Source organism: Blastocystis hominis, assembly GCF_000151665.1.
Source record: "Blastocystis hominis, Singapore isolate B (sub-type 7) whole genome shotgun sequence assembly, scaffold_8".
Lineage (NCBI taxonomy): Eukaryota > Bigyra > Opalinata > Blastocystidae > Blastocystis > Blastocystis hominis.
The window spans coordinates 117414-143235 of NW_013171867.1; the positions used below are offsets into that span (position 1 = coordinate 117414).

Sequence of the window (25822 nt, forward strand, 5' to 3'; positions counted from 1 at the left end):
ACGAGCCAATCAACAAGAATAGCCTAGTTGAACAAAAAGGAGAGTTTTAATGACTCTTTTACTATATAAATTATATATTATTTCTATGATTTTTGTTCACCACTTACAGAATTCTCATTCTGAGCTTCAGACTCCAATTGTAATGCAATTTGTTCAAATCCACACATTTCCAATGCTTTCATAATATAGGCAGGTTGAAGTGTTGACTTCTTATGCGATTTTGCTATTTCACATGCTCTTTTACATTACAACCCAACAATATATGTACGCTGCTGTGATATAATGCACAAATATATTAGTGGACAACACAATTGAATCGCGTGCCTCTTTTGAAAGCTATGATAAATAGATTTCGCCATAATTACTTGATATTTATCAGATAATACTCTGCGAAATTCTTTGAGTACTATGGACGGTTGCAACGTCTCGATATTCGTGTTTTCCTCTTCCATATCAGCTACAGTATGACAGTATGCTTAATATGCAAGATTCTAATCCGTTTTTGAAATGTGAGAATGACTTTGTCGTTTTGCTTTTTAGTTTATGTTTTGTATAAATGATCGAAACTAGCAATACGAATTTTCTTTTTTCAACTAATTGTTTTTCGAATGTGGTGTCAATTCATTAATTATCAACTCATTATTTAACTATGATAATCCTAAATCTATCCGGGGCATGGTTGAGTAAATTAACTAATTATGCCAATACTGTTCATTTGAATAGAATAGCAGCTTCTACGCTTCTATTCACCTGATTACTTTTAAATGCTTCCCAACGTTAATGTCTTGTTTTGTGTGTTTTTCTTCCCATTTCCTTTGTAGCAGTCGTTACTCTATTTAACCTAAAACAAAAGCATTCTGAATAGCCTGAAAGCTATTTGTGTTTGATTACCCAGCCAATCAGGTGACGCATGTTATCCGGGAGTTTCATGATTATTGAATGGTGAAGTAAGGCATATTTTATCACTCTATAAGAATGAAGACTGCTACTCTTGCTGTTTTTACTCTTGCTGTTCTTGCCTGTATTGCTCGGACAGCTCAGGGCACCTGCACTGACGAAACTTTCGGAACTGTGGAAGATGGTGAAACCGCTTATGCTGCTTGCCCTGTTAGTCAGGACGGATACCAGTCTGCCCTTTGTACGGGTGGAAGCTATGGTGAGGCTGATGTTTCGCACTGCACCGATAGAGGTGTCACCGTGTTCTCTTATGGTATTGCTAGCGCCTCGTTCTTTGTTGGCCACACCATCATCGATATGGCCTTGAAGACTGACGGATCGATGGCCAGCTATACTATTGATCCTGCTCTTCCCGAGGGTTTGAATTTTGATTCTGCTTCTGGTGTTATTTCCGGAACTCCTTCTGTGGCTGCTGAGGCTATGCCTTACACTGTCACTGGTGTTCCTACTGCCGGAGGTTCTGGTCCTTCCACGATGATTACGATTTCTGTGTCTGTGGTGATGTGCCCTGCCCTTGATTCGTTCCCTACCGTGGCTAGTGGTGAGACTTCTTCCTCTACCACTGCTTGCCCTGCGGGAACTCAGGGAACTGCCACTCGTCTCTGCACCGATGGTTTCTTTGGAAACATTGATACTTCGGGCTGCGTGGCGCTGGCTCCTCAGGGTCTGTCGTACTCTGGAACCACGTCTGTTAAGCGTAACACTCCTATTGTTCTGGAGCCTCATTACCAGAACGCGGTCACTTCTTTCGAAGTGTCGAGCGGTACTCTCCCCGCTGGAGTGACTCTGTCTTCGGAAACCGGAACGATCTCCGGAGTTCCTACTGCCACTGGTTCTTCTGTTGTGACGATCCGTGCCAATGGCTCTGGTTCCTCCACCACGACTGTGTCGATCAGCGTTACTTCTGCTTCGTGCTCGGGTCTGCAGGATAAGAACGGTGGATCTGTCACCATTAATCACAACAGCCAGATTAACTTCGACTGCGAAGAGGGTTATACTGGCACTTGGAGTTACACTTGCCAGGATGGAGTGTACAAGAACAAGTTTGAGGGTCTTTGCCAGGCCTCCAGACCCACTCAGTTCAGCTATGCTCGTTCTACTTTCAATCTGAAGGTCGGCGAGCAGATGTACTCGGGTCGTCCTACTTGGAGTGGTGTTGCTAAGGTGTTCACCGCTACGAATTTGCCTGAGGGCTTCACGATTGATACTTCCACTGGTATCATTACGGGTTCTTCCTCCTCTGCCTATGATGTTATCCAGTCGGTCACTGTTTATGCGATGGTGAGCGAGAGTGCTACTCCTTCTCAGAAAGCTTCTACCACTGTCTCGATTATGGTCAGCGATTACGAGTGCAGCGGAGTGACTGAGTTCGATACCAAGAAGGTGGGAGGTACTAGCGAGTACAAGTGCCCTGAGAGCGAGGGCTACGAGGGAACGATGAAGCGAAAGTGCGTTATGGTGGACGACAACACAAGAGCGGAGTGGGCTTTGCCTGAATCTCACTGCCAGCTTAAGCCGGACTTCACTTTTGTCTATATTGGTGGTATTGTCTTCGTCGTCTGTTTGATCATCATGATCATTGGACTGATTGTGAAGTCGAGCCGTTCGAGAACCAAGTCGCAGAAGAAGAATCTGTCCAAGACCACTTCGAAGCCTGCTCCCAAGGCCGTGCCCAAGACAGCTCCAGTCCACAAGGCTCCTGCGAAGGTCACAATTTAAATTGTGGTTGTGTTTGTTTCAAACAGATCAAAAGGTGCTAGTGTACATTGGGCGTGGTTTTGCCTTCGGTTTCGCCTTTGCCACTTTGCGATTCGGTCTTCCTACATGTTACATAGACTAATACAAGAAAGCCACCTGTCGCTGGAGGAGTCGAAGATGGAGTAGTCGATTCTGCTTTTTGCTCGGGCATAAAAGGCATGAAAGCCTTTATTGGCGGTGCAGCGGGAGGTGCTACTTCAGCTTCGGCTTCCGTTGCAGTTGCAGTTGCAGTTGCAGTTGCAGTCTCAGCTGCGGGGTTTTCGGGTTGTTGGGCAGGCATTGGAGGTTGGGGAGGCTGCATTGCAGGCTGCGCAGGCTGTGCAGGAAGCTCAGGTTGCACAGGCGTCATGGGAGGTGGAGGTGGTGGGGCCGGAGCCTCCTCTTCCTCCGGCTCTCCCGGAATAATCCATCTTTTCTTCGCTTCATCATAGTAGGGCTTCACTTCATCCTTGGACAAATCCACTTTGTAGACCTTCTTTCCAGAATCCGAACCCCTGAAGAAGCTGAAAGAGAACCAAGAACTATGCTCTTCCTTCTTTGGCTCTTTTGCAGGCGTGCTTTCTTTTGCTGGTTTGCTGGGAGCAGGAGCAGGAGTAGGCTTAGGTTGTTCGAACGGAGTAGGAGCAGGAGCAGGTTTAGGCTGAGGCTGCTCGAACGGAGCAGGGGCAGGAGTAGGAGTAGGAGTAGGCTTAGGTTGCTCAAATGGAATCGGAGTAGGGGCAGGAATCGAAGCAGGTTGATCGAAGGGAATTGGAGCTGGAGCTGGAGTAGTTTGAGGCTGTTCAAATGGAATCGGAGCAGGAGCCGTTTGAGGTGGTTCGAATGGAGCTGGAGCTGGTTTGGTCTGTTCGAACGGAGCTGGAGCAGGAATCGAAGCAGGCTGCTCGAACGGAATGGGAGCCGGAGCAGGTTGAGGCTGCTCGAACGGAATTGGTGCAGGCTGTTCAAATGGAATGGGAGCCGGAGCCTGAATGGGCTGCTCGAACGGAGTCAAGGCAGATTCCATGCCTTGCTGCGCTGGCGGTTCCACGGTTCCCTGCGACATCGCCGGAGGCACAGGCATGGGCGTGGGCATGGGCGTGGGCGGGACATACGACACCAGATGGACGTTGTGGCGAGAGCGGCGAATGCCCGGCTGCGACCGCGCGGGCGTCGATCTCATCGCCGGTTGGCTCAACGCAGACGACGGAGGGGGCGTCAGCGGAGCCGCGGGGGACGGAGACAAGGGGAGCGAAGGCGTGGGCGGCAAAACGGGCGGGAGATTGGGCGACATCGGCGGAGCGGAGGGCGAAAACTCCTCGACGGGAGACGTTTCACGCGAATCCACGGCGGTCATGAGCGTATTGATTCCTTTATCCAGCGCACTGAAAAGCTGCGTAAGAATGCCTCCCTCCTTCCCCTTCTCTCTGTTCGTTAGGCCTCCCCATGACACCAACTCCTTGTCATTCTCCACGCTCTGGAAGCGATGCTCGAATTGCTCGAGTTGATTCAGCAGACTTGGGTTCTTCACGCTGTGCGACTTCACGAATTCTTTCAGTTCCACGATGTATTCGCGGCTCTGGTTTCCGCAGCCCAACTCTTCACAGCGCATCGCGTGAAGAAGCTTCAGCGAACACAGCGAGCGGCAGCGATACACCGAGTTATTCAGCGTAATGCCGAACTCGAACAGCTCCGACGCCGCCAAACACGCGTCCAACGCTTGGTTCCGCTCCACTTCGGTCGAATTCTCTTCGAAAGGAGCGTCGCTCTTTCCTTGCGACTCGATGAATGCGCCCAAGATCGAAAACGAAGGGTCGACAGTTACCGATTTGAGTTCTTTTCCGGCAAGCTACGCATCACAGCGAGTCCAAAAAGAACAACAATGTAGCAGATTTGAGCAGGGATGATGGCTTGCTTTGCACGAAGCTGATTGCCCAGCTCTTCGATCATCTCTCCGGAAGTCGTGTTCGGCACAATGGACAGAATCCCAGAAAGCATGCGCGTCCATCCTTCGACCGACGATCGATTCAGCGATCTGCGATTTGACAGCCCTGCCAATCCCCACTTTTTCGAATCCCCCAAGATCAGAGGCAGGATAATCGCGAGAGTATTGTTCTCAGGGAAAAGATGCATGGCGTATTGCAAACAGACGGAGCGGAACGTTTCTTCGTCTTCGAGATATCCCGCCAGCATTGCTAACGACCAGATCTGATTCCTCGATGCCACGTCGATCGCTTCTTTCCGCTACGAATGAAATCCCAATCGATTTGCCACCTTTCCCGCAAGGAGTAGGTCTTGAATCGAAATCAAATCGGATGAATAGGTTTCTGGGTTCGGATTGGGCAGCTCGTTAGGAGGCAGATCATCGGAGATGCACGCTTTGCTCATCAAGAGCGAGCATAACTTCTCAGTGGTCTTTTTTCTACATGAAAGCGCACAAAGAAACGATTTACGATCGACCCGCATTCACCACTCCATTGCTTTCGATTAGAATCGAGAGAACGCCCCAGAGAAGCTTCCAGTCCTCGTTATTGCAGCACGCGATTTGGCTTTGGCAATACTGAAGCGCTTTCTCGCGTTTCTTTCCCTGCGTTAGCGGTCCGGGGAAGGTTTGCAAGTCGTACAAACTCCCATCCTGTGCGTTCGGAATGCGATCCAGAGCGGATGTAGTGCAGCGATATCCACCGATACTGAAGTGCAAAGGCGCGCGGTTGCTGCTGGCCTGCTGAACATTCTTCAACGGAACGAACGGCTGGATGTGAGGCGTCGAAGGCTCCGGGAGCGAGCTCGCGGGAGGAGGAGTGAGAGAAACAGGAGACGAAACAGAAGGAGAACCAGCGGGAGGATTCTCGAAAGGAGGATTCGCAAAAGGAGGAGTCGAGATAGGCGGAAGTGACACGGGAGGAGCGACAATTGGAGGATTCTCGAAGGGAGAACTGGAAATGGGAGGATTCGCAAAGGGAGGATTGTCGATAGGGGGCGTCGAAATAGGAGGTGATGAGATAGGAGGAGTAGAAATAGGCGGAGTAGAAATAGGCGGACTGGATACTGGAGGATTTGCAAATGGAGGATTTTCAACAGGTGGCGGCGTAGAAATCGGAGGCGAAGATACAGGAGGAGGAAGTGTGGTGTGGGAAGCAAAGAAGCTCTCAGCACTCACGGCATCCAAGTGATCATCCGACGGCTTCGACTCTTTCAGCCCTTCCAGCACCTTATTCGAAGCAGCAATCGCTTCTTTCGTCTCCTGCATCGTCTGAGCCACGGAGAGACTCGAACTCAGCACGATCGGTTGGATCTGCTTCGACCCTTTCTTCGCACTCGCAGGCGGACCGGCCATCGCCGATTTCGCCACTGGCTCCACCGGTTCTTGCATTGGCGTTGTGGGAACATACTGCTGAATCCGGCGCGATCGCTGCTTCTCTTGCTTCTCTTGCTTCACTGGCTCTGGAGTCGACGTTATGGGTGTGGATGCGGGCGTGGAGGGAGGAATATACAACGGGACCAATCTCTACACAACAAGCTACCTCAGAAAGGGTACATTCTTCGTGGGTTCCTTCGGCTTCGGAGCTGCAGGCGCTGGTTCTTCGACGGGCATTTGAGAAAATGAGTTCACCTTAGGGGCTGTTGCGGGCATGAACGGAACAATTTTAGAATTGCGCGTAAATGGTTTTACAGTAGACGTTGAAGGTTCTGGCAGAGACGAAGTCGGCAGACTGGGTTGTCTACTGTGTCCCGCCTGAACTGCGTTATTTGATGGAATTACAACTGGTTTGTAGCTCTTTACATAGGGGGCTTTCACCTTTGATGATGATTGGTTACTTTCCAGAGTAGATGACGAAGGAGGAGTGGCTGAAGGCATGAACGGATGTCCACTGGTACTCTATATTATAAATAAACAGGAAAAGATAAGATACTCGAGTAATAGCAGGTGCGGAGTGACTTAACGGTGTAAAAGGCTTAGCATGATTTCCATGTTGCAGGTGTGAGGATGGCTGACTGAATGGAGATTTGACATGCTGAGATGCTGGTTGCTATACAGGGTTAGATCATCTCTCTCGACAATAGTTTTCCACCATTTCATTCGTGAAGATATCACAAAACACTTACTTGATTCATATTTACTAAGAATAATTCTTAGATTCAACAAGTCTGAGATTCCCCATCATCCTGGAACCAAGTTTTGATTAAAGTTATTTTCTGTGACACACTCATTTATAATTTCATTCAAATCAAATGATTTAGAGAGTTTTCGAAACAGATCATTTCTGTAATTGGAGTTGAACAGAAGTTTATCATAACTAACCGCGATATCATCACAAGATATTTCCAAAAAATGTGATTTGTTATCTGAAACAAGCGTTTTGTAGTGTATAAAAAACAAGCGGCAAAAATCGAAATAAAAACGCGGGATTCATTTTGAACCTTTCACACTTCTCTTCACGAATCCGATTTAATACATACAAATAATGAGCCATTTTGGATCGTCTGTGAACAAGTATACACAGTAAGTCAATTCATCGTTCTTTGATAATAGGGCTGATGAGAATGTCAACGTACTCCCATCGTCTCGGAAAAGACAGGTAAAAATTGTTTGAGGTGTATCTCCTGTAGAATCACGATGATTATGAAGCTGGGTTTCAAACGATGTTGACAGCAAAGAAAACACAGATTCAGCCCTTTACGTCCATAAACCAAACACAAAGCGCAAGTAAAGAAGAAAAACCAGTACCTGAGACCATTGATGTATTTTTTATTGTATTTATCTAATTTCGCAGATACGCCAGAAGGATGATACTTATTATGAAGTGATTTCGTGGTTTTCAATTGATTCTATAGGGATTGGAGAATAAGCTCAACGATTTAGTGAATGTGGTGACGAATTTGACTAATATGGTGGAGGAAATGCATAGTCATATGGTGAAGGGAGAAGATGCTATTTCACAGGTGATTCAGGAACTACTCGAACAGAAAGATAGAGAGAATAAGTTAAGCGAGGCTGCAAGAGAGTTGTTTGCTGTCAACGATCAGGTAAGTTTTTAGTGTGGTAAATCATTGTATCAGCTTACCCAAGAAAATGAGAGTTATAAAAAGGAAATCACCGAGCTACGCAATATTCTGAAGGAATATGTATGATGTTTGCTCGTTTTTCTAATGTCTAGGAAATCTTAGATCAATGTCTTAAACAAGAATAGCTTTAACACACATATTATCAACATATTTGTTACACTCCTTCTCGCTTTACACCTTTTTGTTTGTAGTTATCAATCTCTCTCATCAGAATCGCGCTCCATTCATTCCGTTTTTGGACGATCGTCTACATCACACCTCAGTGAAACGATCCTACTTTATATTCATCGTAGACCTCTTCTTCGGTTTTGCCTTCGGCCATTTTGAGATAGGAGTCAACTAATTCACCATCCTGCTCTTCCTTCTCTTTTGGCATAAAAGCACCGAGTTTGTCTTTTACTAACTATTAAACAGCGCACTTGAACGTTTACCATCACCTCCTCTTTCAGCAGGCTCGATAATGTAATTGTGTAAACCAACTGCTGCCTACACGTTCATCATAAAGAAATAAAATCACTCTATCATCTAGTTTCAGTAGATTCTCAGCAGCTTCTCCAAATGCGTTTGCTACAGTGTCCCTTAAATTAAAATATATATTTATATAGAGTACCACTTTCTAACTTCCAGCCCATTCTCAATTCGGTCGATGGACTTTAGTAGTAGATTCACTGCATAGGATATGTAAGATGGACCACTTTGATCATCTTGCCTCTCGCTAAACTACTCTTCATGACCTACATACAAGAGTACCATTTCGGCAGAATTTACTGAGAACACACAGCAAACAGTAGATGAATTGAAATCTCTCAAATGAAGCTAATTCTAAGGAACTCTAGTCATTTTTATACACATCACTTAACCAGCAAGGGAATCTTTGTGATGGACGCGAGCACGAAGAAGTCTAGATTCTATACAGCTGGAGAAATCAAAGCTTCGGAGACTGTTTTTCTTTTTTGGGTAATTCATCCCTAGCATGGAGGATTTGAGGAGAGAAGTATTATGAACCCAGACCCAATGTATATTCCCAATGCCCCCGTTCAAGAACGCATGTACAAAGTTTGGAGTTTCGCTGATTCGCTAGATCTCTTTATGAACAACTGGAAAATAATAAAAAGCGAGAACAAGACGAATTAGCCGAACGGCGAAAACTAATGTATGGAGTACGTCCCATGGATGATGAAGAATGCAAAGATTACCAGCAAATGGAAATTGCTCGACGAAATCGTGAAAAACAGAATCGTGAACGTGTAGAACGCGAAACGAAAGCTTTCCGTTGTTTTTTATGATTTGTTTTTATACTAGAACTCATGCAGGAAAGAGCGATGATCGAGGAAGTCGAGGAAGAAACAAAGTATGCAATCGTTCTTGTTGGATGAAGGAGTAGATTGGGTGAACTCACCTTTGGAGGCCAATTAAAGACCGAATCCAAGAAAGACCCGCTTCCTTCTGCCTCCTTCACGATAGTAGCCAAACCCAAGAAGGCTACAAAGAAGGTTCCCTTGAAGAAGAAGAAGAAAGCAGAGAAAGCACCTCTCAATCTTCTCAGTTATGGCACAGAAGATTAAAAGAGTCGTACAAATTATAATTATAATGATAATAATAATATCGCTCTTTGTTCCAACAAACACAAGGTCGATCGCGCGAACGCCTTACAAATTTCCAGGCATCACATCTCTCTCAAATCTTCCGGATGGAGGCGGCATCGTCTGCTTGTAGAAGTTGCCGCGACGTCCCCAGCTTTGTCCCTTCTGGAAGCTGGCTCGGTTCTGTCCATAGTTCGGAGCGGAGTTCTCTACGCCTCAACCCACGCCCCAGCACGCACGATAGCGATAATTCTTGCGATTCTCGCGGTTTCGCTCATCCAGCGAGCGTCTGCCGAACGTTTCTTCGTCTCGTCCGCGATAATGACGGCCCAGAATCATCTCTCTCTCCTCACTTCGCTCCTGCAGACTATCGAAAAAGTCGTCCTTCTTGTAAGCAGGCGAGGAAGACTCGATTGCCTCCACGTCCTTCTCCAGCTTCTTGTTTGACTCCTCGAAATCGAAATCGTTGTTTATTGGCTCTTCCAGGGGATCTGGAATGCCTCCAGGCATATTGCGGTAGTAATTCTATATTGACAACAGAACCCATTCCAATACGCCTTGGTAAAAGTCGCGATTCGCAGGTCTTTGCATGGGCATCGGAGCGTTCTATGCATCATAAAAAGCGGTTTAAGAATAATACCATCGGACCTTTCGGCATAACATTGCCAGACATTTCAGAAGACTATCAATAACAAGAATCAAACACAGCAAACCATAGCAGCGGGAGTCTGGTCCGCGATACTAGGGTCGAAGAAACTATACTAACCATATAACGAAAATCAAAAATAGACTTGGGGAATAAGGCTGATCGTTTGAATACCAGACCTGTTGAAAGAGATGACAGGTTTGATATCCACCACTACACCAATGAACACTTCACACTTGCGATCCTCTGTTCCGAATATTCTCACTAAAATAATGAGATCACCAGATAGTGATACCGTTTTTCAGAGTAATCGTATCGTTATTAATCATGTAAATTGTACCTTCATAACGAATGTTCGCAGTCGAAATGAGTGATGCAATTTTACCAATATACTGGCTACTTGAATTTGTCGCCATTCGTAGATACCAACTAAATCAAGATACTTCTTATATGAGGCAGTTTTCCAAAAGATGTATAGTAATTAACGTTATTGATAATTATAAAGCGGAAAGAAACTAGGTGGCTTGACAAATAGTAGCGATTGTCCTCTGTTGATTCATGGTTTTTCATGAAGATGACCGTTTCGTCAAGCATAAAAGGTTACACGCGAAATTGAAAAAACGCCCCGATTTTTGGATTATTAGGACTACGGGAGAGGAGGAACCTTATTATTTGTTTATATGTCGGAAACAACCACAAAGAAAAAGTTGAACTACGTAGTGTGGTTGACTGTTTAGGCTGCCCCCTCCATCCTACGAGGAACAATCTGGCTTTTTGTCGAAAATATTTTTTATGTGGCTTAACCCTATTTTGAAGCTGGGAAGCAAACGAGCGTTGGAACCGGAAGATTTACCTATGTTATCGTAAATATTATTCTCTTTAGCTTATGTATAGCAAAGTTGACCAGTCGGAGAATATTTTTGGCAAGGTGACAGCGGCTTGGGAAAACTCCAAACAAACAAAGTAGCTATTTTGCCATCATTCAACATAGACCGAGCGTTTTCAAGAGCATGGCACGTGCCTTTGGACTCCCTTTTCTGTTTGCCGCCTTCTTGAAGTTGATTCACGACATTTGTCAGTTCATCGGACCGATTATGTTACGCCAAATGATTGCTTTTCTCAACGATAAGGATGCAGAGATTGTACACTTCCCAAACATTGGATGATGGTTAGTCGGATGGATACATGTATTGTGCGATCTTGTTTTTCTCTGCCCTCCTTCAAAGTCTCTGCCTTCGAAACTACTTCTACCTCTGCTTCCGAACTGGACTCCGTCTTCGTTCAAGCTGCGTGACGATGGTGTACAACAAATCTCTGCGTCTCAGCGCCGCCTCTCGCGCGCTGTACAACCAAGGCGAGATCATGAATCTGATGGAAGTGGATAGTCAGAAGTTCCAGGACATCACTTCGTATCTCCAAACGATTTGGTCGGGTCCCTTCCAGATCGTGGGATCCGTGATTCTCCTCTGGCTGCAGCTTCAATGGGCCACGATCGGAGGCGTCGTCGTGATTCTCCTGATGATCCCGTTCTCTCGCTTGATCTCCACAAAGCTCGCGTCCATTCAGCAAGAACTCATGAAAGTGAAGGACAAGCGAATCAACACGACCACCGAAGCCCTCGAAGGCGTCAAACTCATCAAGCTGCAAGCCTGGGAGCGATCCTTTTTGGAACGCATCTCAGGTATTCGCAACGTCGAGATCTCGGTGCTTCGCCAATTCGTGAAATGGCAGATGATTTCATCGGCGGCTTGGGACGCGACGCCCTATCTCGTCTCGATCGTCACCTTCTCGATCTATGTGCTGACGGGCCACACGCTCACCACAGAGATCGCTTTCACCTCCATCTCGCTGTAGAGCGTTCGATTGCCTTCTCAGTGTAGATTCAACATTCTTCGATTCCCGCTGAGCATGTTCCCTGACGTTGTTTTTCTCCTCTCCATTCACTCACAGACCATCAACAATTTGTCCGAGTCCTCCGTCTCGCTCGCTCGCGTCCAAGGCTTCTTGCTCGCCGAGGAAATCGATGTCCCTTCCCGCGACAACCGCGCATCCACGGGAATCTCGCTCTCCGACGGGCGTTTCCTTTGGAAGACGGTATTGTGTTCGATGGAGGACTGATCCCCAGCCGCTTTCGCAAGACAAAATGGAGATGAAGATGGGCTGTTGCGGCGTCAAGGCGTCCAGCAACCCCGCCCAGTCCCTCATGAAGGCGACCGACACGCCGCAGGACGCTGCCGAGCAGAGCCAGCCGTTCGAACTGACAGGAATTAACGTGTCCTTCGAGTCCAATCAGCTCTCTGCGATTGTCGGTCACGTGGGCTGCGGAAAATCGTCGCTGTTGAACGCGATTCTGGGCGAAATGCCGAGGGTCGACGAGTCCAGGGATCTGAATTCGATGGTCCACATCAAAGGAAGCATTGGCTATGTGCCGCAGACGCCCTTCATCATGAACGCATCGCTTCGCGATAACATTCTCTTCGGCTCTCCGTTCAACGAGGAAAAATACAAAGTGCGTCCAGTCATTTCGAATCACCCATAGAAAGTTCTGGAAGCTTGCTCTCTGCTCCCCGATATCGCGATTCTCCCCGCGGGAGACATGACCGAAATCGGAGAAAAGGGAATCAACCTCTCCGGAGGGCAGAAAACGCGCATTTCGCTGGCTCGCGCCGTGTACCAGAACTGCGATATGTGATTCTTTTTCCGCTCATTGAACTCGCAGATACCTTCTGGACGATCCGCTTTCCGCCGTCGACGCGCACGTGGGTCGACACATTTTCCGGCACTGCATCAAGGGATTGCTGGCGAACAAGTGCGTGGTTCTGGTCACCCACGCGTTGGAGTTCTTGCCGGCGTGCGACCAAGTGATTGTGCTCGAAAAGGGAGCCATCGCCGATCAGGGAACCTTCGAGAAGGTGAGTCAGGCCACGTCGGGCGTGCTGGCGGGATTGCTGCAAGCGCAGAAGGAGGCGCAGGCGCAGCAGGCGCAGGAGGAGTCGCCGATCTCGCCGATCTCGCCCGTGGAGGTTTCTCCGATGGAAGCTTCGCCGCTGTCGAGTGAGAAGAAGGAGGAAGAGTTCGATGGTGCGAAGGAGGAGGAGGAAGAAGAAATAGCGAAAGAAACCAAAGAAGAAGAAAAAGAGAAGAAGGAAGCGACTAGTGTTGACGTGACAGTAGAAAGCGATGCGAAGAAGGGCGAATTGACCGTCGAGGAAACGCGCGTGAAAGGCAAGGTGAAGCGATCTGTGTATTGGATGTACTTCGCGGCTGCTGGCGGCACCTGCATCATCTCCGTGATCTTGCTGCTGTTCATTCTCGCACAAGTGGTGCGCGCGATCAACAACTGGTGGCTGACTTACTGGTCCAACGATTCGGCAGGCAAGGACGCGAAGTGGTACTTGGTCATTTACATCATTCTCGGCGTTCTCACGGTCGTCGTCGCCATTATCGCTCATCTCGTTCTGTTCTTCACCGGATTGAAGGCCAGCTCGCGACTGCACGACGGACTCATCAAGGGAATTCTCTCTTCTCCGATGTCCTTCTTTGACCAAACCCCGATCGGTCGAATCACAAATCGAATCAGCAAGGATCTCTACACGGTCGACAAAACGATCCCGCTCGTTTTCGATCAGTTCCTTGGTTGCTTGTTCTCCGTTCTGTCCACGCTGGTGATCATCACGATGGCCTTCCCTCTTTTCCTGGTCATTCTAGTGCTCATCAGCTTCTACTACGTCTACGAAGGCTGCTATTACATCAAGAGCAGTCGCGAGATCAAGCGACTGGACTCCATTTCCCGCTCTCCCATCTACGCCAATTTCGGAGAAACGCTCGACGGCACGTCCGTGATCCGCGCGTACCAAGCCGAGCAGCAATTCATTCAGAAGAACTACGATCTTCTCGACCTCAACCAGCGTGCCTACTTCATCATCTCTTCTTCCAACTGCTGGCTGGGCATTCGTCTCGAGTTCGCCGGAACCATCATCATCGGCGCCACCGCGCTGTTCTCCGTCCTCCGGAAATCATCCGCGACCGACCTTTTCATCTCCATGGCCGCGCTGGCGATCAGCTACTCGCTCGACACCACGCAGGACCTCAACTGGGTCGTCCGCATGGTGACCGACATGGAGACGCAGATCGTATCCGTGGAGCGCATCGAGGAATACACCGAGCTTCCCTCCGAAGCCCCAGCCCACATTCCCGACACGCAGCCCAGCGAATCGTGGCCCTCCAAGGGCGATATCGCCATCAACGGAATCGTGATGCGCTATCGGCCCGAGCTGGAGCCCGTCATCAAAGAGCTCAGCGTGCACATTCTCCCCGGCGAGAAGGTCGGCGTGGTGGGCCGAACGGGCGCGGGGAAGAGTTCCCTCGTGCTCTGCCTGATGCGAATCATCGAGCTGGAGCGAGGCTCCATCGAGATCGACGGCGTGGACATCAGCAAGATCGGCCTGGAGGATCTCCGATCGAAGATCGCGATCATTCCGCAGGAACCGCTGCTCTTCTCCGGGACGATCCGCGATAATTTGGATCCGTTCAATCACTACACGGACGAGGAAATCTGGTCCGCCCTCCAGCGAGCCTCGCTCCACGATCTCATCGCTCAGGACCCTGCGGGGCTCGAGAAGACCGTGGAGGAGCACGGAACGAACTACTCGGTGGGTCAGCGGCAGCTGCTGTGTGTGGCGCGCGCGCTGCTTCGGAAATCGAAGGTGATTCTGATGGACGAAGCGACCGCCTCGATCGATCTGGAGACCGATATGAAGATCCAGAAGACGATTCGGGAGGAGTTTTCGGAGAGCACGGTGATCACGATCGCGCATCGAATCCATACGATTATTGATAGCGATAAGGTGATGGTGATGGAGATGGGACAGCTGAGGGAGTTTGATAAGCCGTCGGTGTTGTTGAGCGATAAAAATAGTATGTTTAGCCAGCTTGTGGAGAAATCGAAAGAGATCGAATAGGCTGGGGGGTAATCTTTTATCATTTCGTTTGTTTATTTGAAACATTAAATCCCCGGAGATGAACTTACAGGATTTTGATTTTGCACTATTTATCAAGGACGAATCAGCTCCGGAGGCGGAATTAAAGAACCGCACTGTATTATACCAAAGTAATGATACGAATTGTTTGATTATTGCAAGGCGAAACATGCGACGTGTACATATTGATGCGGAGGAAAAACAAGGACGTTAATCTTGCTTCTTGGAAATTGACTGTGCAAACGATTCAGGCAATGATATTTCTACTGTATTTCTCTGAGAAGCCTATGATTCTAGTGCTCAGGAAACATCGAGCGATGTAGTTGAGAAATCTTTCAATGAGCCTCTAATTCACAAGAATCTTCTTCTATCTGCAGTATTTCGTGATGTTCTGGAGACGGAGGAGGGGTCAAGTATCCCTTTATTCAGCGCTCGTTCCTGTATAGAACTTCCTCCCTGGCTTTCTTCCTGCCTCTCCGAAGGTTTATTCGACTGTTTCTACAAATGCACATTACGCATCGATCTCCCCGATCGATCCACTATCCACTACAAGCTCCTCGCAGGCCAAGAAGTCGGTAATTTCTTCCTCCAAGCGATCGTCAAGCCTTGTCCCTCCCATTTCGTTCCATCTTCGTTGTGTCTTCGATCGTAGTCCAATTTCCAGCTTGTCAACCAATCAAACAATTTGCCGCGGTTTTCCATCCCTCCCTTCCTCCAAAACCCGATCTGCAAGCGATTGGCTTCCCTCGCGCTGCTCGAAGACAACTTTTCGACTGACGTTTCCGCGGTTATTCGCTCTGATTTAGGACCATAAGTCGCTGGACGTCCCGATTTCAGTCCAAAACCACCTCGTTCTTCGAATCGCGGGGGAGAACGGGAAGGTCCAGCTCCGTCTGGAGAACCGCGGGGAAACCGAGATCCAGTTGGAGGAGCTTTTGAGCTACATTTCGAACGTGGTATTTTTGGAAAACCTTCCGGATACGCGGGAAGTCGAGATTCTGACTTCCGTATTTCCGCTTTTTCTGTTTGTTTTGATATAGTACACGCTCCCAAAACGATCCCCTTCCATTAGCGATGATGTCCGAATCGCATCGCCGCAACTTCCTTCCGCGGTGAAAATTGGTGCGCACGGATCGTACCGCCACGATGTAGTCCCAAATGCGGAGTTGAATGCAGGTGGTGGTGGAATACACGCAGAACCACGCGATGACGGCAACCTCGCAATCCTTGTCGGAGCGCTGCGAATGCGACGTGTATTTCCGGCTGTTTGTGAGGTGGAGAGAGCCGAAGAGTCGCGTGCCGCTGGAGCGAAGCTATGAGTGGGGATTGGGCGAGTCGAGAGATGTAGTTTGTGCGCGCGACTGCATCCAAAGCCGCAGATTGAAGTGAAATACGAGCAGGTGGAACGATTGGGAGTGTTTCAATCGGGACGAGTGGGGATCGTGGTGACGAATCTGAGCCATTACACACTTACGGATTTCCGATATCCAACGCAATGGAGGTGAAAGTGAAATTGAAATTGAAATTGAAAGTGAAAGTGAAAGTGAAATGAATCTCAATGTGAATGTGAATGTGAATGTGAATGTGAATGTGAATGTGAATGTGAATGTGAATGTGAATGTGAATGTGAATGTGAATGTGAATGTGAATGTGAATGTGAATGTGAATGTGAATGTGAATGTGAATCAATTTTCTTTTCTCTTTTTTTTGGTTTGGAATGTGTGTGAATGAAAGAGAGAATGCTTCCAGTTTCTTAACGACAGAGTTTCCTTTGTTTGCAGCTCGGAGATTCGCTGCAGTTCGGTGGATCGCGTCGTTCCGGAGTTGCTGCCCCACGTTTGGATTCGCTTTGCCTTTTCACGTAGTCGCAATTGAAGGTGAAGATCGCCGTCATTCCGCTAATCATCGGATCTTGCAAGCTCCCTTCCGTTCTCTGCGTCGATCAAATGGGCCACATGATCCCCACGCTCTGCGTTCCGCCCTCCGTGATCGTGAACTCCGTGTAACATGCCTTGTTTCTTCCAACAAACAAACCATTGAGGCAGATACTGCCTTCGAATCCGTTCTTTCAACACCGAAAAATAACCACGATCTGCTTCCGAGAAGCTTGAAGAACTCTCCACAATCCCATCCAGACAGCGACAAAACGCATCGATTTCGTTCGCTGTTGGACTCCATTTCGCTGCTTCGTCCAATAAAACCGCGGATTTCATCGCTTCCTTCTCTGCAAAAGCAGGCTTCGACTGATTCAACACCGATTCGAACGATGGAAACAGCGGGCTTTCCAGCGCTCCTTTGCTTTGAAACAGCAACGAACGCAGCTCGGAATGTCTGATCGACTCTATGATACACGAAATCCCCGCGACAAATGGAACGGCTTCGAGACAGTAATACGATTCTTTGGACATGTATTCGCTCGAAGGCACTGCGAACGAAGCGTAATACTGTTTCAATGCGTCGGCAAAGCGAGTTTCCGCCTCGGTTTTCAGGTTCTGAATGAAAGTGGATTTCGGGTGGGTCGACGTCGCGCAGTCCGAGATGAATTCGATCGAAAGATCGTTCCACACCGAACAGAGAAGCTCGTAGCATGAAGCGGCGGACACAAGACGCTTTGAACCCCTGCGGTTAGTCATTTTAAGGGTGATTAGTTCTAAAAAAGAGGCTCTAAAAGGGATGATTTGAGTAGAAAGGAATATACAAATAGTTTTGTTTGAGCACCTCGTATATCCCTTGGTTCAATGGGGACAGCGACACAAAATCGGAACTATTCACTAGATAAACTCGGATGTTGTATAGTTTTATGGTAAGAGGTTTTGGAGAGCAAAATGTGATTACACAGCAATCTTGCTCGTTCTTTACTAATTCGATTAAAAAGTGAAGATTGCGCATAAACAAAGCGTTTTGGTTGTTTTTCATTTGGGTGTCCAGCCAAAGCAGAAATTGAGACAGTTCTTCCGCACTGACTTCCGTTCTCGAGTGACTAAACAAAATATTCATTTCAATCATGTTTGTACATCCCGTGCTTGTGAGGAACCACGCTGAACACTCTATCAATCGAAGATGAAAACCGATCTCCGCTAATGAATGGACTAAATTTGGACTTTCCATCCGCTGAAAACACTAAGAGTACTTCCATCTTATCGCGGTAAGACAGGTATTTGGTGTCAAACAGATAGCAGTAAGATCGGTAGGGAATGCAGCGATAGAAGAGCTGGAAAGAGTCCAAATAGAACGTATGTGATGGAGAATAGCTTTGTTGCAACTTTGAAACATCTTCAAGACATAAATTATCCTGAAGATAAGAAGGCACATCAGGATGATAATACAATGAAACAATCTGCTTTATCTGATCCAGGGTTAGAGAAAAAGCATTCAACCCTCGATTGAGCAGCTCGCCGTAACAAATATAATAGAAAATATCATCAGACACCTGCAGCTTTTGATCCTCGAGAATCTGCACGATTTCCTTCACACACGAATGGAGCGTTCTATCGATGCTGTCAACCTTATTAACTCCTCGAATATAATTCTTCCTTTTCCATTGTAGGATCAGATCTCCTACAGTCGTTTTCTTTACTTCTTGATGCCACTTTTCTGAGAAATAATTACATATTACGCTATAGGGGTAGTGATTCTTTGACCAATAGTCCAGAATTTCCATCCTCTGTCTGGAGGTCAGCTTTGTATAGCTAGTCTTTGCTTTCGACCGATTCATAGGCTCGAAAACAATTTAAAAAATAGCAAAGGATCGTTAGTTAAAAACAAAAATGATATTCTTTCACTGTTATACTTGTTTATTCACTCTTCGTTGAGGACGACATGAAACCAGTCAGATACGTCAGTCCAGGCACCAGACTGTACATACTGGCAAACAAATTGCGCATAATTACAGCTTCAGGGTCATTCAGCTGCAACGACATTTTGGAATCATTCTCTTTCACACGAATCTGATAAATAAAAGCAATGAACACAAGGAAGCTGAGGACGATTAAACAAATCTCAGCTATGATCACTAGCATAGCAACAACCATGTCTAGTAGAATCAAAAGAAGCAAAAATGAGCAAACTTATCATGTTGGAGTTGATTGTGAGACCAAGGAATTGAGAAAGCAAAGTGAAAATAAAGGATAATACACAACACATCGATGCTGCTGTCCAATAATAGGGCTAAAGAAAAAAGAAAAAGAAGAAAAGAGATACGTTCATCAAGAAGTAGCCTCCGGCACCTGCGAAAATGCTGATTATTCGTAATACAATAACTGCCCATGCTGCATCTGCATTTTATTTATCAAAACGAAAGAGAGTACTCACTGTAAAGGAAAATATAGAATCTTGATAGTACTAGGAATGACAATATTAAAATTGAAGTATACATAGCCATCAGTGACTGCACGATACTCTGTAATGGCCAAGATAATTGATAACGTAGAGATCACAGCAAAACAAATCCCGAGTACTCGCCGATTCTTTCTCGACGGTCGCAAATAATAATCAATTTCTTCATACTCTTCCATGTTGATATCAAAACTAAAAATGTCCATAACTCCTTCTCAAACAAACAGTTCAAGTCAAAAAAGGGTAGTTCCGATAGTAATGCTGTCTGTGATACTCTTCAAAGCACTTTCCCGATCGACAAAAACACTTTTCACATCGTGGGCAAAAAAAAGACGATCGCTTATTTCCTCCGGCTCCCTTCGTCGAACATTGCGAGCAGAGCCTTCGGACAGCCTCCCTTTTGTCGTTCCTCTTCTTCACTAAGAAGTGGACATCATCAGGGAGTAGTTCGTTCAAGGGCGCCGCTCCGGCCCATAGCAAGCTACGAGCAAGTAAAACATCAAACTCTTTCTGATTCCCCGTCTCCACATCCCTCTTCGTCAGCTCATGCTCATCTCCATTCGCATCCCCATTCTTCGCCTGCTGACTCCGCTTCCTCTTCCTCCACTGCCCCTCCACAACGCGAAGAACCAGCTGCAGCGCAAACCAGAGCGTGATCTCGGGCGGTCGCAAACAATTTCGCATGTGTTTGAGGCGCGTCGATTGCTCGCGCGACGGGTGAATTTGCAGTTCGCGGAGCTCCTTTAAAAGCTCCAAAAGAGTTTGCCTCGGCATCTCGCAAAGCAGAAAGGGAGTGAGAGAAGAAACACAAGAAGAAGAAGAAGAGGAAGAGGAAGAAGAGGAAGAAAAAGAAGAGGAAGAAGAGACACAAGGATTGGAGGGAGAATCTTGTGACTGCTCAGAATAGGCGGGATTTTTGGAATTGAGGGGTTGATCTAAAAAGGGGGTATTTTTGGAATTCATAGATTGTTCAGAATAGGCGGGATTTTTGGAATTCATAGAATGCTCAGAATATACGGGATTTTTGGAATTTGATAAATGCTCAGAATAGGGGGTATTTTTGGAATTCATAGAATGCTCAAAAAAGGGGGTATTTTTGGAATCGGGAAGAGAAAGATAAAGATCGAGAATATCTTCATGAGCGAGATCGAGTTCGGGGAATGTGAGAGAGCGGCAGATCTGTAGAGTACGATCGCGAGATAGAGTCAGAATTGACATAGAGCGACATGATGAGGTAGATGATGATGATGATGATGGCGATGAAGAGTTGCTCAGAAATGGAGACTCGGATTGAACCAAAAAAAGAGTTCCGATATATGATAAAATTTCACGAGGAGAAACACGTTGCCACTTCAATTCATGATTCGTCCCTACAGTCGATTCTCCGATAAATCGCTACGATGCTGCTGCTGCTGCTGCTGTACAAGAAGATTATCAAACATGGGAGAGTCGAGGAGACTGATATCCCCGGAATCGTTCTGTAGCGGCAATGCAGGATGGCTCGATGAATCGACGATAAGTCGTGAGTCTGCTAGGTTGGAAATGTTGTCAATAAGCGGAAAAGAGTGATGAGAACATATAGATGGAAGACTGGTTAAGTTGCCAGAAAGCTCCGAAAAAATAGAGTCATGGTTTGTTTCACGGGGTTTACGATGAGTACTTAGAATGAGAGAATAGAAATGAAGATACATAGGGAGTTGCTTTACAGGCGTAATGTTATTGTTGATGCAATGTTGTCTATAGTTATTGAGGTTGGAAATCACATCCATAAGGAAGGGCCCTGCATAATGCAAGAAAATGTTAACTAACTCTAAATAGCAATCGTCAAGAGGAAGCAATTCATGACGTTTGCTGTTCTTTTTGTTCACGCCTAAAAAACCCAGGCTTTCAGGAGCCTTCATATCTCCATTACTAGGTTTCTTTTTACTTTCCTTCACAAAACCCTCTAAACGTTACAGTGTATAAAGCAAACGCACCATTATCGATTCTTAAGATTTTTGCACTTGGAATTAAAGAATTTTCACCCAGAAGAGAATGATCTTTATTTGCCGGTTCTTTGACATGATCCTATGGAATAACTAGTACAATAGAATCATACATGCTCGTGCCGGGCGGATTTCATTCCATAAAAAATTAAAATGGTGTTTAAAACAAAAACAGTAAAAGAAGGATAAAGGAACTGCTGTTGTAGAGCGCGGATTCTTCAGTTTATCGAAGTTCTTCAGAACCAAATCATACAGCGTCGCATAGCAATTCCTCAACGACTTGAAAAACAACTTTAGCATATAAAAATTAAACTCATCAATTTCGTTCAGTCCCTGGATCCGATCTTTCAGCTCTGAATGCTCCACTACCTATTTCCTGAGCAGTTCTCAACAACCAAACCTCTGCCGCAACAGATCCTCGCAGTTTGTAGTACGTGGTAATGCTGTCGAGCATGTACTCAAGCAAATCGATCATTCCGTCGATCTCTCCCACACAATCTCGCTGAACAGACACGCCGAAGTTGTTGCCGTCCTCCATGCGAGGGATGTGCAGAAAGATCCAGAGTTGGACCTGCTTTAAGAGGGGCATCGCCTCTCGGATTTGATTCCGGAGCTTCGAGTTGAGAGACGCGATTTTCTAATCTAATCAGGAACGATGGAGATAGTACTTCGTTTATTGGGAATTCGTATTTCTGGTTATAAACAACGTCTTTTTCTTCGTTCAGAGAAGAGGATGTTGGAGCTTGCTCGGAAGGCTGCGAAGCGTTTTTCTCAATTTCAGAACAGACGACGCGGTTTTCCTTCCTCCACTTGTCGAATTCCTTGCGACTTTCCTTTTTGTACTCGCTCAGCTTCCGGCTAAGCTTCTTTGCGATTTTTTCATACTTTTCTTTGGGAATACACACAATTTCCCGAATCTCTTCAAAAGATTGATGAAACAGGGTTTCGTTCTAAAAGCTAGTTTTACGCGTTCACACATACATTGATAAACTCTGTTAATTCTTTGATCTTATTTGGAATGTCATTGAACAGAATGTGCTCTGCCTTCTCCATTTCCTTAGCGTTTGATTCTTCCACCAATGTAGAAAGACGGTCCTCCTCTTTTTTCTTGTCAGACTTCGGATCTACAGAAGAACAGGGATATCAAACATTACTATGCTTATCTTCTCCTTTCTTTGATCGTTTTCCAGAGAAGTGAGAGTCCTCTTTTCGATCTCGTTTCATCCTTCGTAAATGTAGGAAAATATGAAAATTACTGTCCTGGCTCCAAGTATCGAGCTACGGAACTGCTTGAAGGTGCAAGATCTTTCGATAGAAAGTATAAGAGATAGGTAAGTTACAACAAACAATTCATTGATTTTCATAAATCACGTTCGTTTCTTCATCAAGAAGGAGCTTGTTGCGTGCCACATCTTTGCAAGTCACCTGAAGAGTTCCTCCAACATGAAGCTCGAATTGCAGTTCTAGCAATTGTTCTCCTTTCGGTTGTCGGAACTTTAATGGATTTTCAAATTGCCACGCTTTTATCAAACTGCATTTCTCTATATCAACCTCGTATTTTCCTTCATCCTCAACACATTGATAAGCCATGATCTCAATTCTCGCTGGTTCATCATTCGTGTTTATGAACTTCACTCCCTCTGAGGTAGCGGGAATCTTCATTCCCTTTTTCAGTAATAGCACAACCTTGTTATCACCAGATTTTAAACCATAAGAAATTGCGATTTTCTCAGTCATTTTCACTTTATTAGTAGGATCATTATAGATTTTCGACAATTCATAGGCTCCCCTAGCCACACATGTCATAGGGTCAATTGCTACGAACTTTGTTCGTTTGAGTCCCTCACGATAGAGCAATTGATGGAACGCCATTAGTCGAGAAGAACCTCCAACGAGAAGAACATACGATATCTCGTCTAGTCTTTGGCCTGGCTTATCAATAATAGCCCTCAGAGGTTTAATAGCATTTTTCAAGCAATTCATATACGCTTCAGTTACCTCTCTAAATGGAATCATTATAGTAGGTTCAGGTAAATCATCGCTCGAGCTTAAAAAATCAGCAACATCAAATTCGAAAACAAGACTTTCATTTAATTGTAGAAATCTTTCATAAAAATCAGCATCCTTTGTTTCGCTATTGACGTTTATTTTTTGCTCTTCACACACATTTCTTATTTTTGCAAGTCTCCACTTTTTCATTATCTTCTTTTCTATGTCAACTCCAAAATTATTTTTAAGTCTATCAAGAATAAGTTGCATTAACGCATAATCTATATCATTTCCTCCCAGATTAGGATTACCGCTGTTATCTTCCACGTTAAATATGTCATTTCCTAAATAGCGTATGACTGAGAAATCCAATGTTCCACCTCCAAAATCAACTACCAGTATTTTGTCTTCTGGCTTCAATTTACCTGGTGATTTTTCTTTTGTTTCGACGCACCATGATAATCCTGCGGCTGTTGGTTCATTGATCATTTTGTCGATTTTTAAGCCCGCTCTTCTTGCAGCTTCACGAATTGCTTTTACTTGGTTATCAAGGTAATTCGCTGGCTTAGTTACATAAGCTTTGGTAAATGTTCGTTTACAAATTGTTTCAGCACTTGCTTTTATCCACTTAAATAATTCGCAGGCAACATCTATACAACTAACCTTCTTTGTAGCATCTTCGCTGACGACAAAATATGGATAACCATCATCACCACGAACAACATCACATCCAAATATATCCTTCTTTTCCAACTTCAAATATTCGTCATATGCTTTTCCAATCAATCGTTTAACACAGGTAACCACAAAATGACCCTTTTTTCCAATAAAAAGTTTGGCTGCATTTCCAACAACCACTCCCTTGTCAGTGTAATCTACAAATGAAGGAAATAAGTAGTCTCCCGAATTTTGATTGTTCCATATTTGTTTCACCTCATTTTTTGCATATGCAAATACTACTGAGTTGGTAGTACCAAAATCAATGGCTAAGATCTCTTCCATCCTACTGCTGTCACAAAAAATGATAATGTGAAAATAGAAACTCCCTCAGTTTAAAGCATCGTTTTCAATTCACTCTTCGAGCTGAGTTGTTTTTTTATTTAGGACATGCATATGTAATTTCATAGTAAGACGAGGAGTCTCAACCCATCATTAATAACAGAATAAAACAGAGTTATTCTTTTTTAAGCTTTTGGTTCAAAGTTGGATCTGTTGATGCTGTCAGTCGTTTACTGATCAATATACAGTAAATGAGGTATTAAAAAAGGAAAGCTAGGCTGTATTCGTTTCAGCACTACAGGCTATCATAAAATAAATAAGCAAAATAGCTTGTTTGCTGTTATGAATACTGGATATCTGTGTTGGGTAATAAACACAAGTACACACTACATTTTGTAGGATTATAGACATATTATGGAGGAATACATATTCAGTATTGTTAGACATGATATATAATACCGTAGACCATATTTTATTGATATTGCAAGAATGTTGAGCAACTTTTCTTCAGGCATACATATCTTAACTCAAAGTGGTAGTATACAATGTTAATACTAGTTTATAACGAATAATAGAAACAAGCTATACTACTCGAATAGTGAAATGATCCATTTTGTTACAATTAGCAGTGACATCGAAATATGTGCTATGCACAACACGTTTAAAGTCACAAACAATTATCTTAAAACAATGAGAAGACTACTATTATATGCATTTACAAAAGTAAAGGATATAGCCCCATATTTTTCCAACAATAATATTAACAGTGGCGGTAAGTGAAATACAGACCAAAATCACAGAAGTCCGCTGATTGGTCGTGACTCTAACTTGACCACTTTCCGAATAGGAAGAAGATTTTATGGACATGCTTGTGTTTTCAGTTGATATGGAGGTGGAAATGCAGTTCTTCTCATTTATGTTCTCAGAACTACATCCTTTCGTTGCTTCTTCAGCAGCAATATAGGAATCTTGATAATGACGAACTTGTACACGAATAGAATCACTAGATTCAGATCGATAAGTCGGGATTTCGTATTTATTGTGATAATTACATCCAGCTGCATTATAACTCAATCCTCGTAAACTAAAATGTCATCATTCATTAACCAATAGAATACTTCATGTTATCAACATTCCATGTGTTTTCTGAAGGTTTCAATCGAATACAAATGTCATTTAAGTATTTGTCTATTTGACAAGTCATTGTGACATTGTTCAAATGACCGCCCTCTGCCAAACATAAACTTTCACATCGTTTCCTATATTTCAATACTCTATCGATATACCATACTTATCATTGGAACAGTCGAAATCATAGATATCATAAACATATTGAATATGTCGTGGATATGTTTGTGAGAAGATGATATGATCTCCATGTTTCAACAAAATGTCGATATTATCATTTGAGCTCAATTGTGTTTCATAATAGAGAGCATCTGTCGTGATACAGCCTTCAGTGGGATCACTGTTTTGTTTACATTCATCTCGAATGGGATAATAATTTCCGTCTGTAGTAGTGACTTTCTCCATCACATTTTCGTT

At 45.1% G+C, this 25822-nt stretch overlaps 10 protein-coding genes; 3 read left to right on the forward strand and 7 right to left on the reverse strand.

Moving 5' to 3' along the window:
- Positions 1 to 975: 975 nt before the first annotated feature.
- GSBLH_T00004711001 (uncharacterized protein) lies at positions 976 to 2682 on the forward strand (the record flags this gene model as incomplete). XM_013043664.1 has 1 exon in its annotated part: positions 976 to 2682. One exon carries the CDS (start codon positions 976 to 978, stop codon positions 2674 to 2676), a length of 1701 nt encoding a protein of 566 aa, XP_012899118.1. The 3' UTR covers positions 2677 to 2682.
- A 21-nt stretch (positions 2683 to 2703) lies between these two features.
- GSBLH_T00004712001 (uncharacterized protein) lies at positions 2704 to 3760 on the reverse strand (the record flags this gene model as incomplete). The annotated part of the gene is made up of 2 exons (XM_013043665.1): positions 2704 to 2777; positions 2812 to 3760. The coding sequence occupies 2 exons, from the start codon at positions 3758 to 3760 to the stop codon at positions 2704 to 2706; spliced, it is 1023 nt and encodes a 340-aa protein (XP_012899119.1).
- A 3400-nt stretch (positions 3761 to 7160) lies between these two features.
- Positions 7161 to 7886, forward strand: GSBLH_T00007211001 (uncharacterized protein; the record flags this gene model as incomplete). Its single annotated transcript, XM_013043666.1, has 7 exons — positions 7161 to 7198; positions 7229 to 7274; positions 7306 to 7437; positions 7470 to 7499; positions 7531 to 7722; positions 7756 to 7821; positions 7854 to 7886. 7 exons carry the CDS (start codon positions 7161 to 7163, stop codon positions 7884 to 7886), a joined length of 537 nt encoding a protein of 178 aa, XP_012899120.1.
- A 3-nt stretch (positions 7887 to 7889) lies between these two features.
- Positions 7890 to 8514, reverse strand: GSBLH_T00004713001 (uncharacterized protein; the record flags this gene model as incomplete). XM_013043667.1 has 6 exons in its annotated part: positions 7890 to 8008; positions 8039 to 8160; positions 8193 to 8247; positions 8279 to 8339; positions 8372 to 8455; positions 8486 to 8514. 6 exons carry the CDS (start codon positions 8512 to 8514, stop codon positions 7916 to 7918), a joined length of 444 nt encoding a protein of 147 aa, XP_012899121.1. The 3' UTR covers positions 7890 to 7915.
- Positions 8515 to 9410: 896 nt separating this feature from the next.
- Positions 9411 to 10406, reverse strand: GSBLH_T00004714001 (uncharacterized protein; the record flags this gene model as incomplete). The annotated part of the gene is made up of 7 exons (XM_013043668.1): positions 9411 to 9553; positions 9584 to 9869; positions 9900 to 9950; positions 9985 to 10026; positions 10058 to 10105; positions 10136 to 10254; positions 10286 to 10406. The coding sequence occupies 7 exons, from the start codon at positions 10404 to 10406 to the stop codon at positions 9411 to 9413; spliced, it is 810 nt and encodes a 269-aa protein (XP_012899122.1).
- Positions 10407 to 11000: 594 nt separating this feature from the next.
- On the forward strand, positions 11001 to 14951 carry GSBLH_T00004715001 (uncharacterized protein; the record flags this gene model as incomplete). Its single annotated transcript, XM_013043669.1, has 7 exons — positions 11001 to 11132; positions 11164 to 11840; positions 11871 to 12084; positions 12116 to 12499; positions 12530 to 12678; positions 12710 to 13013; positions 13050 to 14951. The coding sequence occupies 7 exons, from the start codon at positions 11001 to 11003 to the stop codon at positions 14949 to 14951; spliced, it is 3762 nt and encodes a 1253-aa protein (XP_012899123.1).
- A 3016-nt stretch (positions 14952 to 17967) lies between these two features.
- Positions 17968 to 18684, reverse strand: GSBLH_T00004716001 (uncharacterized protein; the record flags this gene model as incomplete). Its single annotated transcript, XM_013043670.1, has 1 exon — positions 17968 to 18684. One exon carries the CDS (start codon positions 18682 to 18684, stop codon positions 17968 to 17970), a length of 717 nt encoding a protein of 238 aa, XP_012899124.1.
- A 60-nt stretch (positions 18685 to 18744) lies between these two features.
- Positions 18745 to 19510, reverse strand: GSBLH_T00004717001 (uncharacterized protein; the record flags this gene model as incomplete). XM_013043671.1 has 5 exons in its annotated part: positions 18745 to 19002; positions 19037 to 19136; positions 19170 to 19243; positions 19277 to 19310; positions 19343 to 19510. The coding sequence occupies 5 exons, from the start codon at positions 19508 to 19510 to the stop codon at positions 18764 to 18766; spliced, it is 615 nt and encodes a 204-aa protein (XP_012899125.1). The 3' UTR covers positions 18745 to 18763.
- Positions 19511 to 21382: 1872 nt separating this feature from the next.
- GSBLH_T00004718001 (uncharacterized protein) lies at positions 21383 to 21878 on the reverse strand (the record flags this gene model as incomplete). Its single annotated transcript, XM_013043672.1, has 2 exons — positions 21383 to 21658; positions 21690 to 21878. 2 exons carry the CDS (start codon positions 21876 to 21878, stop codon positions 21383 to 21385), a joined length of 465 nt encoding a protein of 154 aa, XP_012899126.1.
- Positions 21879 to 22639: 761 nt separating this feature from the next.
- GSBLH_T00006872001 (uncharacterized protein) lies at positions 22640 to 24280 on the reverse strand (the record flags this gene model as incomplete). Its single annotated transcript, XM_013043673.1, has 1 exon — positions 22640 to 24280. One exon carries the CDS (start codon positions 24278 to 24280, stop codon positions 22640 to 22642), a length of 1641 nt encoding a protein of 546 aa, XP_012899127.1.
- Positions 24281 to 25822: the final 1542 nt, after the last annotated feature.